General features: G+C 44.5%; 1 protein-coding gene across 3 annotated transcripts in view; it reads left to right on the forward strand.

The window, feature by feature from the left end:
• MAP7D2 (MAP7 domain containing 2) overlaps positions 1-12036 on the forward strand; it is a 93903-nt gene that overhangs the window by 48275 nt on the left and 33592 nt on the right. For 2 of the 3 annotated variants that reach the window (XM_068962635.1, XM_068962634.1), the window contains 2 exons: positions 6646-6760; positions 9946-10056. In XM_068962635.1, coding sequence (XP_068818736.1) covers positions 6646-6760; positions 9946-10056 — 226 coding nt within the window. The remainder of the gene's footprint in view (positions 1-6645; positions 6761-9945; positions 10057-12036) is intronic. The other variant, XM_068962636.1, reaches the window with a different exon arrangement.

Below are 12036 nucleotides of genomic sequence, written 5' to 3' on the forward strand. Positions count from 1 at the left end.
TTAATTTCTTTGTCTCTGAAGTGAAGAGGGTGGACTTGCTGGACTCTAAGACATCCTCTTTCAGATGTCTTCTCTGATGATAAGACTCAGGGGATTATGGGTGGGGACTGAGTGACATCCACCTGGGGGTTACTCGAGGCATCCATGCTTCTGGGGCAGACATGAGGCTGGAAGAAGGGCTGTGAGTGTAGAGGGTAACGTGATCTTGTAGTCACTGCTGGAAAATCAAATAGCCTACCTTCCAATACAAACATGCTATTCTATTTATATTTTAATGCAGGTTCTTGCTTTAATCATCCTTTCTCTCTAGTTATGTTTTAAAAAAGAAATGGAATGTAATTACCTGACAGAGTCCTTTATTACTAAACTTTGAAAGTATATTTAGAAAGCATATTTGGGGTATAGATTTTCTTAACAAGTATATTTTAAGAGTATAATCATAGCTTTGTATCAGGTGATGCTCATTTTTTATTCATAAGGTATAGTGACTCATCATTTAGTATGAACAATATAGAGGTTTGTTAATTGCCAGCACTGTAAGATAGAGTGAAAAGTGGAAGTGTTAGTTGCTCAGTTGTGTCTGACTCCTAGCGACCCCATGGACTGTAGCCCACTAGGCTCCTCTGTTCATGGGATTCTCCAAGCAGAAACACTGGAATGGGTAGCCATTCCCTTCTCCAGGAGATCTTCCTGACTCAGGGATCAAACCCAGGTCTCCTGCATTGCAGGCAGATTCTTTACCATCTGAGCCACCAAGGAAGCCCATAAGATACAGAGATGTTGGTATAAATTCAGTATTTCTTTTAAATCTCTGAATTATCACTGTGTTTACCCTTTGGTCTTTTTTTTAACTTAAAAAAAAAAAAAACAGAACAGCACCACAATCATGCACACATATACACAGTTAGAACCGTTTTTGCCCACAGCAGACAGGCATCAGTGGCAGCTTCTTTGCTCCTCTTAGCGGATGGAGGCCTGAAGCAAGGTCTTAGTCACAGTTCACTGTTGCTGTCTCAGCCGGATCCCTATGTGCCTTTGCGAGCTCCTGGTGCAAATCCCAGCTCTCCCACTTAGGCAGCCGGCAGCCAAGGCCAAGTCCCACAGCCCCTCTAAGAACTCATTCTTCTCAGCCCAGAACAGAGAGGTGGTCACAGGACTTAAAGAAGGTGACTTTTGTAAAAGCACCGGCAAAGCACTAGCACAGAGTAACTGCTCCCTTCACTGACTCCAGCTGGCCTTGGCTGAAGCACGGTCAAGAGAGAGCTGCCCAGAAAAGATGATGGCACAGGGCGTGGAGACCCAGAGAAAAGCCACAGTGAGCTGGGCTGTTTCAGTGACCGGGACGGACCTCTCCTTTCCCAGCTTGGGCATTTGCCATGAGTCGCTGGACTCGCCCCTTTCTTCCCATCCTCCCGTCCTTGACTCACAGCTGGTCTTCCTGCACTTCCACTCCTGACCCCCTGCAGGATTGCTGATTGCAGGGAATGCTTGTCACTGCCACTTCCAGGAAAGGGTGCCTCAAAGACACAGGAGACACTTCCTTAGCCTGCACCACCCCTGACAGTGCCACACAGGTCCACCTCTGAGGCATTCTGTACTCTTTTATATTGAACAACAGTGCCAGAGGCATTTTAAGTCAATCATTTTATGTCGGACTCCAGTCTCTTGCAGATGAGGGAATGTCATGCCAGCTGATTAGTCCTGATGCAGCTGACTTGCTTGTTGTGCTTGGGCTGATTTCCTATTTGCTTTGTCTGCTCCCTTTCACCCCTTACGTGATGCTGGTGGGTAGTGGGGCAGGCTGCCTGCCTATGGCCAGCAAACACACACCAAGCTTGCATGCCCTTTTCCCCAGACACAGCAGGGCACGACTGAGAGTTGGGCCTCCCATGGGTGCAGAGCAACCCGAGGAAGCAGTGGGCTCCCTGCCCCACTTGCTCCTGCCCTTAGAGCCCCAGGAGACCTCAGTGGAGATCAGGGACTCTGCCCATGCAACCTGGTCATCACTGCTCTGCTGGGGCTGAGGTCCGACTGGCATTGTCGTGAGGGATCTTTGGAGGGGATGGATAGCTCTCTGCTGCGGGAGCCTTTCCAAAGGAAAGCCTTTGCATTTGCCTCCATGGTTTGCTGGAGATCTTTGAGGAGGGCTGCTCCCTGCTTGGCACGTGGCTGTGGAGACGCTCCACAATGCCAGGATTATCTCAGTCCTTTCTGTCAGGGCCCATCTCTGTCAACCAGGGAGAAGCCTCTACAGGAAGATGGGTCACTCCGTTTTGTTTCTCTAGCTTGCTAGAAAGTGTGTTCCCCACCAACTCCTGCCTCTTCAGTCTGATGTTAGGAGCACAGAAAAGGCCTGTTGACTCCTCGCCTCCCCACCAGCCCTGCCCTGGCTCCAGGTTCCTAGGGTTGTTGGCCTTGCTGTCGCTCTTGGTAACACCTCACATCTGTGCAGGTGAGCCCCAGACTCAGCGTGGATGCCTCCTCTCTGACACCACAGAAGCCCCAAGAGGTCTCAAAGGCTAGAAGGTAGGCAGGCCTGTCCTAGGGAAGCGGGAGTCCAGTGTCCACTTGGCAGCCTGACCTTGAGCTCATTCTCTCGCTGCAGGCTGCCTTCTCCTTGGGGTGGGTTCTTGAAACCCTCACATGCCACATAGCTCCCCAGCATCAAGCTTCTGGAACCAGAACCTTAACCTCCCTGGGTTAAGGGTGACAGCACAGTGTACTCACCTTTCTCCACTCAGGGAAGTATAGTTTCATGACTCGGAACCAACTCCTTGTTCCTCCTGCTAAACAGACAACCAGGAAAGGCCTCTTTCAAAGAGTACCTTCATCTCTGTAAGTTACTTTAACACATCACGACTTCTTATCTTCTTCTTGCTTGATACCTAACAAAACCCACCAGGCTGATTGTAAAAACAAGACCTTTCTGAACTCAACTAAATGAAAACTTCTTAAGATGAGAGCTGGCTGCTCTTAGAGGGTGTTGGCTGGCATAGGGCCATGGTGATTACGTAGCTTTCTAGCCAGATGTGGATGTCTGTTTCCAGAGAAAAAGGCCCTCCACGGAGCCCTGCTTAGGACCATTTAGGGGGTTGTCCCCACTCTCTCATCCCCAAATGCATGGAGTAAGGGCAACGGGGAAGGTGTGTCAACCCTCCACTCCTGCCTGAGACACTGTCTGGGTAACAGTGGCCAGGCCGAGCCCTGCCGCAGGCTTTTTATACTGCTTGGCCAACTTCAGAGCATCACCCTGGTCGTGGTTCTCCTGTTAAGTTCATCCAGGCATATCTAGGGCCAGAGCTCAAGGGGTCAAGGGTAAGTTGCCCTCATTCCTTCCTTCCGCTAAGCCCCACCTGGGAAAGGACATTCTAGGGACAAGAGTCTGCGTTGCCCTTTCGCCATCCTCTGTTGATGATCAGATGATACTCAGGAGAGCTAGAACTTGGCAGGATTTGCAGTATGCAGCTCTGATATTTATTAATACTGTTCTTCTGATGTGATTGAAGTTTCTCAACATGCTCCCTCATGCTCAGGCTTTCTTCTAACCAGTGATTCTCAGTACCATCCCAAGACCAACAGTACGAACATCTCCTGGAAATTTGTCAGAAATGTATTCTCAGGACATTCACCTTGGACTTGCTGGCTCAAACTCTGGCAGTGGGGCAGAGCAACTGGTGTTTTAACAAGCCCTCCAGGGGATTCTGATGCAAGCTCACTCACGTTTGAGAACCACTGCTATAAATTGCCATGTTAATAATCCTCCTCATCAAATTTGGATCCAGTTAGCATTGGACTTATTATGCTTCCTATTATCTTGTAAATTTGAATGACCTGTAATATAGGTAATATCATCCCCATTTTATAGAAAAGGGAACTAATGCCCAAGGACGGCATCAAATGATTTACTCAGGATCATGGGGCTAAAAGATAGCAGGCAGAAGTGGGATTTGAATTCATATCTTCTGACTCCAAATCTAGGATTCTTTACAGTCTTATCACAGGAAGGAACAGAAAAATCCACACACATACTATGTAATACGGGACTAAATAGGACTAACCTCTAATAAGAGTGAAGTTTTGGTTTGGCATGTTTGGAAAAAGCATCATCCCATTCTGACAACTTTGGGTTTTATAAGCCCACTTACCATAGAGCTTGGTTTGTTGTTGTTCAGTTGCTAAGTCATGTCTGACTGTGTGACCCCATGGACTGGAGCCCGCCAGGCTCCTCTGTCCATGGAATTTCCCAAGCAAGGATACTGGAGTGGGTTGCCATTTCCTTCTCCAGGGGATCTTCCCAGATCAGGGATCAAACCCACATCTCACGCAATGGCAGTCGAATTCTTTACCACTGAGCCACCAGAGACCTTGGTTATTGCCTATTTTGCATCATCTCCCACAAAGGGAAGACACAAAGTGATTGTGTCTTCTCTCAGGGGTAATGTCATTTTCATAAGCCTGCTTATGATTCAAAGAAATGTATCGCTCATGGTAGAGTTTGGAGCAGCTCAGTGGATTGGGGATGGATGACAGGTATTTTTTCTAAAGGTAACTTATTGACTCAGGAGTAGGTCTGGCTGTGGATGGCATTCCCTTATGGTTATGCCCCTAGATAGCTGTTCAGTGATGTGGCTGGCTGATCAGTCTTGGTGTTCTTAGTTCTCATTAGTGTCCAAATAGATGAGCAACTATCTTGTGAGGTCCTTCTGGCATGTAGGCAGTCTCCTATAACCCACTCAATACTAAATTCACTCTGAGGTGAAAGATTTCAACACTTAGATTAGGTCATTAGTTAAATCAGTTCAGTTCAGTCGCTCAGTTGTGTCCCACTCTTTGCGACCCCATGGACTGCAGCACGCCAGGCTTCCCTGTCCATCACCAACTCCCGGAGCTTACTCAAACTCACGTCTATTGAGTTGGTAATGCCATCCAACCATCTCATCCTCTCTGGTCCCCTTCTGCCTTCAGTCTTTCCAAGCATCAAGGTCTTTTCCAATGAGTCAGTTCTTCCCATCAGGTGGCCAAAGTATTGGAGTTTCAGCATCAGTCCTTCCAATGAATATTCAGGACTGATTTCATTTAGGAAAGTTAAATACTGGATGTTAAATCTACATAATGAAATACTGTTGAGCTCCAATCTTGAGTGACCAGACTTCAGTCCTCAAATAGTTAAGAAGTTCTTTCTAGTTCCTCCAAGCCCTTATCTTTTCTTGTACAAACTGCTGGGACTGGCTGTGAGAATTTAATGGGCCAGGGTCGTAAGGACAGGATTCTGCCAGGAAATGCACACTCATGATTGTAGAGTCTCAGCCAGAAACTAGTGCACAGTTAATAGCAAATACAAATCTGAGATTTACTGGAGGAAAGAAATATCCTTTCTGCTCATAGGTCCCTGAAGAGGCCATCTTTTAATGCAGTGCTCTTTGGAGGAAAAATTATGCAGCAGAGTCTGCGATTTGGAGAATGCTCATCTCATTCCTCTGGTAGGGACAGAAAGGCAGATCCACGTGCCTCCTAAGTGGCCTTTCTGTGTTTCAAGTGAGTGAAATACAGGAGCCTTTCCCCACTTCTTAAGTCATAGTCACTCCTTTGGTGCTACTCTAAATTAATTTTGCTCACTTCTTTATTTAAGCCATGAGAAAATAATATCTTTTGGGTTTGGAATTCGACTAGGATTAGCCCAGCACCTCAGGGTTAGTTTTATGAGGGTGAAAAGGTGTCCATGTAACCACTTACCCTGCGGACTTTCTCCAGTGGAGGCAGGGAGTGGATTTGGGATTTGCAGTGTCATTGAGGTTGTAGGGAGCACAAAATTAGGACAGCTTCACTCCAGAGCCGGGGAGAGATTTGCCAGCAATCAGGCCCAACTTTATGAAAAGAACAGTTGGGTTAGTACAGGGGCGTGCTTTTGATAAATGCTCTGTTAGGAGAGAAACCTGGTTGTTGTTTTTATCTTCTGGCTAAAAACTGTTTAGTTCTTCCTCCCTTTCCCCCATCTACATGTGAGAATAGGTAAATGCTTAATTTTGTAGTCACAAGTTTCCCTACTCTTGTGTCTTTTAAAATTTTGAAATCTGCAGTATTATCCCCGGAATACTATGTATCACAAGCAGAAAAGTGTTACAATGGAGAACACAGTTAATTCCTCTTTAAGAAGTTCTAAGATGAAAATGGGACCTTATAAAATAGACTTCAAAGTCATGGTGTATCATCCCCAAAAGTTATGCTTAAGGCTACTAAAATTCAAATTAAATCTTAGTTTCAGTTTGCTCAAATCATAGTGCTGTATGCTTTTCAACTCGAGAGGATGCAGTTGGTTCTAGAGCACAATTCCAGTTCTGCTGGATGGGATTGGTGTCAAGGAGTTAACTCTGGCCTGGCACTATTCTTAACCAAATCAAAGCCTGGCTGCTGCAGCAGCCGCCTCTCTCCAGGGAAGGGAGAGGTGTTGGCGCTGGGAGCCCGCAGTAGCCGCAGCGTTTACTCTCCGCCCACTAAGAAAGTGCTGGTGTGGTGGGGCGAGCACGCGTGCCTGGGTTTTGGATGCAGAGCAGAGAGCCCTGTCTGGTGACTCACGCCCACGCAGAGGCACAGCAGTGCGGTGGGGCTGGGTGCTTAATGCTGCTCTCTCTTCCATGAACTGGCCAGGAGCGGCTGGAGGCGATGATGCGCAGGTCTCTGGAGCGCTCGCAGCAGCTGGAGCTGAAGAAGAAGTGCTCGTCGGGAGGAGCATCACTGGCTGCCGGACCCGGAGGACGTGATGGTGAGTGAAAGACTGTCCTGGCATCGCAGGGCCCATTGGGGAGATCTCGGGGCAGGAAGGGGAGACCATGGGCAGACCAGCACCCACAAGATCTAGGGGTGCTTTATACCGGTCTGCAGGTACCTTTTTCAGATGTGATGTTTAAAGCTGCCAAGCTTCCTGTATATGCATTTCTTGTGAAGGAGATCTGTTCATTCTTCTTGCTTGCAAACAGCAGTTGATACAGTAACTGGGCTTTGAGGTAAAGCAAAAGAAAAAGCGAAGAAAATGAATGTAGAGCCTGCTTAATTGGATCCACCTAGCAAGCCCAGAGATAACCTGATTTCAGGGAAGGTCAGTGGCTGTGGACTAAGTCATGGCTACAGCTTGACTGGGAAAGGCTGAGCAGCAGTAACCCCTAAAGGGGGCTGGGGTCCTTCACTCCACATCATTTATTTCTGTTGCTCTTTCAGTTTTGTTTCAAGGTGACTTATTTATTTCATTATCCAGTTCATACTCATCTTTAAATTTTCAGATGTTTAATTTAATGTATGGATTGTTACTAGTCCCTGGGTGGCTTTGCCATCTTTTTAGTGTCTTCTTGTCTGTATCTGCCATTATGTTATGCAGGAGTTGTATACCAGCTCTTTCCGAGAGCAAATGGGTTTACATGTGTGGTACAGTTTCATGACTTTATTATATTGTTCTTATGACCGAAGTGACTTAGCATACACAATCTTTTGTCAGTGAATATATTTTTCTGTTTTAATCTGGAGAAGTTAACAACCCATCCCAGTTACTTTTTCTAATTTCCTAATGCAAGTGAGAATCAACCAGCAGTTGGAACTTTTTTCTTTTACCTCTCTTTGGTCTGATTTTTTCTTTGCTGTGTAGGTGAATCAGGAAATACCCCACCCCCTCCTCTAGGTTTAGCAGCCAGCACCCTCCCTCTGGACCCAGGGACCACTGCCGCCGCTGCTGAGTCAACCAACGGTATATTTGAGCATCACTGTGCCATGGCATTTTGTGATGACTGTCCCGGTCACCCTCCTCCATCACTGTGTCTGTCTTGAACACTTTTGCAATTGATTTCTTAGAACTTTTTTTCTAGAGATACAAATGACGTACCCATATTTCTTTATTCATCATCGTGGAACATGCATGCCTTACATCCTAGCACCCTGGAGACATTTCATCTTTAGCTCACTAACTTCTGCCTTGAAAATGTTGTCAGTGTTTGACTTCTGTGCATTTAGATCTTTAACACTCTAATTTATCACTGGTTTTAGGCATTAAGTAGTAGTGTATTTCAGTCACTTCTGGTTACCAAAACCTATAATTATACAGTGTTAGGTATGCATTGGAGAAGGAAATGGCAACCCACTCCAGTGTTCTTGCCTGAAGAATCCCAGGGACGGGGGAGCCTGGTGGGCTGCCATCTATGGGGTTGCACGGAGTCGGACATGACTGAAGCGACTTAGCAGCAGCAGCAGGTATGAATGTTACGGATTCCTATAGAGGCATTTGAGTTTATCAGTACTAACACTGTGAATCCAGACAAGGAGATAAATTGGCTTCGTTCTTGATTTCCTCTCTCTAATAGGCTCTCTGTTTTGTATACAGGCCTGGGAAATTCTTAGGGTCTAGATCAAGAACAGAACTAGTAAAACCTTGCTCCCATTTAATGATGACTTCAGAAATTCAACCCATCTTTGGCTGGCAAAGAAAAAACAAGATGTAAAGGATACAATGTTTACCACCTACCCAGAAGGTCAAATTATAGCTGTAGGAATAAATATCCTTGATTTGCAGCATTTCTTTGACAAAGAATAATTTTTATTGGTGCTGCTGAATAGCAGAGTCTTTGCTGCCTGGACCACATTCATTGTCATGTGGGCACTCGCCTTCCGCCCAGAGAGGGGCAGGTAGAATTGACAATTACTCCTTGGAAATCACACCCAGAGCCCTGGGCCAGGGTGAGCTGAGGTATGTGACCAGAGCCCTCATTTTAGGGGAACACCCAAAATCTCAGTAATCAAGATAAAAGAATATTTTAATCAAAATCACTACAGAATAATTCGTGATGAACAAACTATTGAATTTCCAAAGACTAGTACCATGCTGAGCCATATGGGAGCCTGAGGCAGAAGGGGAAATATGTATCCCTAGAGACATGATTTTATGTAATTTCTAATGGTTATTTTTCTCAGAACATTGAAATACTTGAAAAAATTACTGAAACACTGAAAAGTATATTAAAACTCATAATATTTTAAGTTTAAATATTTTATTTATACCCAAACAATATCATTTTACTGCAGTCTAAGTTATTTAAAAATTATTTAGGATCATCAGTTGGTCAGGAGAAATTGTCACACATGGCACTTCTTTCATTTGTAAACAAGATGAATAGAAGAGCAGATTTTGAAAATATTATTGATGAGTTTGCTTCCTTTAGAGCCGGGGCCACACATCTTTCCTTTTGCCTAAAGCTCCAACACAGCTTGGCTGGTACTGTTAGCACCTCTCCAGTTGTTGTGATGGTTTCCTTTACAAGCCTGTCTGAAATAATGGCTGCAAGTAAGAGCACCAAACCCAGGACCGCATGTTGAAATCCTACCATAAACAGTCAGAGCCTTTTGAGAAAGGGCCATTGTGACCCCGTTTCTTGATAAGAGCAAGAAACCAACTGCTAAAGGTTGTTCTGCTTTAAATACAGCTCTTTGCTTTACAAATTACTCCTCTCTGCAACCTGAGCTCTAGATAACCTCAGAAAAAGTCCAGTTTCAGCTCACACAGTCTCAGTCAGATCATAGAACATTTGGCAGTGGTGATTGGTCTCTCGGTCCAGGTTGGTTTTGTTTTCATGTGGTCTGAATATACTTAAAAGTCCCTGGACACAAGGAAATGGTTGGCTGGTGGGATTAGCATGGCTTTAGTTGAACAGTTGAGTGAGGTTGAATATTTGAAATCAAAGAGAAGCACAAAGTTGAGCAGTGAAAGAGAAGAACTTGCTTCAAATAGATGGTTGCTGTGGCCCAGGCCTTCTCAGACTTGCTCAGTAGAGAGCAGGGAGCTGGAGGCAGCGTGCTGTGCTGCAGTGGTTTCAGAGGCATGTGGATGAGGACAGGAAGAACACTTTGGAAAATGTGTTTCTTGGTTGAGAGTGGTGTGAATACCAATGTCTTTAATGCGTTTCTCTGCAGCATGTGACAAACTTTCAACATCAACCATGAATTTGCCAAAGCAGACGGAGCCTCCCATGAGTAAGCGCCTGTCTTCATCCACTGCGGCAATATCCTATTCCCCAGACCGAGGCAAGTGAACGTGTAGACCTGGTCTTTCCAGTTTTCTTCTCTCTAGTGTGAGCATTGGTGTTAATGTCAGTCTTTGTGAGAGCCCCTCTTTTGAGCCTTCTTCAAATACCCCCAATCTCCTAGCCTTGTGATCTGTTTGTGGGAGCCCCTGGGCCTCACTAATGGGACTTTGGAAAGTGGCATTGCTCTTTAGAGCAAGGTCATTGTTGGAAAGGGACAGGAGTTAATGCTAGTCTCCCAGTCTGAAAGAGACTTCCATTTTCCACAGTGCACATAGACGTTATCGTGGCCTGGAGTTAATTGACCAGTGGACAGATGTGACTGTTAAAAAAGCAACTGCCCAGTTATTGGTGTGCTATTGTTGGTTAGCCAGACACAGCGGGATTGATGAGGCAGAGGTACGTGGGAGACTCAGATATGTGAAAAAATGGGGTTCTGTTCTTGTCTGTGATCTGTAAGCCTGCTCATTTCTGTTTGGAAAACAGAAGTTCAGAACTAATATGAAATCTTTAAAAGGGCGAAAGGATGGGTGGCATTTTCTGTTTTGAGGTGGGAGATGATGGGTATAGGACAGTGCCAGTTTCAGAAACTGAATAGATTCAGCTGTGTTCTAATGGAGACTCAGAGAAGGCACTGTAAGTCTGAACTGATACCTTTTAGAATGTGTAGGTTAAGGAAGGGAGGGAAGCTCTCTATGCATTAAATGTGTATCTTAGCATCAATGAAGAAGTGTCCGGTGCCAGTGGAATATTTAACATGTCAAGTCATCACCAGGGGGTAAGCAGGATGATGTTTGTGACTTTGAAGATGCCAGTGACTTTGAAGATGCCAGTGTGCCTTCCTGGTTTTTTTTCCTCTGGCTTTAACTTTGCACCTCCAGCACAGAGGTCTGTCCTGTGTGTCAGAGAACCCGTGAGTGTCAGTGTTGATGATTTCTGATGCAGTTCATGGTAAGTGCTAGAAACCTTGAATTAACTAAGAGCTGGATGAGAAAACATCTACTTGCTTTTAACTCTATGTATCTGTTCTATTTGTATGTCCTGTATGTTTTCATTCATTAAATTAATGTTAAATTCATATTTGCATTGATTAATGTATAAAGATAATCAGTATGATATTTATATATTGCTGGCCACTCAGTTATCTGCTTGTGGATTATTAATTGAAACTTTGAAATTCCCAAACCATTTTTCTGGCTAGTGGATATCCAAAAAATACAAAGTAATTGAAAAGTTAATCCATTATCACACAATATGTTCCAAACCATCAGAATGACATTTCAGTCACTAAATTTTAGAGTATGAATACTGCTACTTAACTCCATTAAAGCTGATAATTAGTTGGCTATTTTTATTTTTATGTTTCTTATTTAATCTTTGCCCTTGTTTATATGGGAAAAATATGAAAGGATGCACATTTCTACATTAACAAAATCAGTGTGTTATAAAATATTTCCTAACAGAGGACCTAAAACAAGTGTTTTGTAGGAGTAATCTTTTTTTCAGTGTTAGAGCTACTTTGGTGAGTAAATGGTTTCTTGAGTCCATATTATATCTTGAAAAATGGGCTAAGTCTCTTCTGGTGATACAGTAATTCTGTGGTAGCATATTGAATGAATTCTGGCACCCCAACAGAAGTAACGCACTCTCCCAAGCTCTAAATGACACATTGTCCATTTTCTTTTACTGTGACAAGCTCCAAAGCCATCCTTTGCTACAATATTTTTATTTTCCACATTCATTCTGCCACCTCAAAATTGATTTTCATCAGGCACTGTGTTGTAGGCATTTTATTTTGTTTTGATTTTGCTTTTTAAATTTTTCATTTGATTCCACCCCTCAGCTAATTGCATGCACCTTAGTCCCATGGAAACATTTCTTGTTCTGTGACTGTTGACATCCACACAGGCTTCTTTAGCCAGAAGCAGAAGTACACTCGTGCCCTCTGAGCAGGCCAGTGACTCAGGTAAAAGAGGCCAAG

Source organism: Capricornis sumatraensis, chromosome X (assembly GCF_032405125.1).
Source record: "Capricornis sumatraensis isolate serow.1 chromosome X, serow.2, whole genome shotgun sequence".
NCBI lineage: Eukaryota > Metazoa > Chordata > Mammalia > Artiodactyla > Bovidae > Capricornis > Capricornis sumatraensis.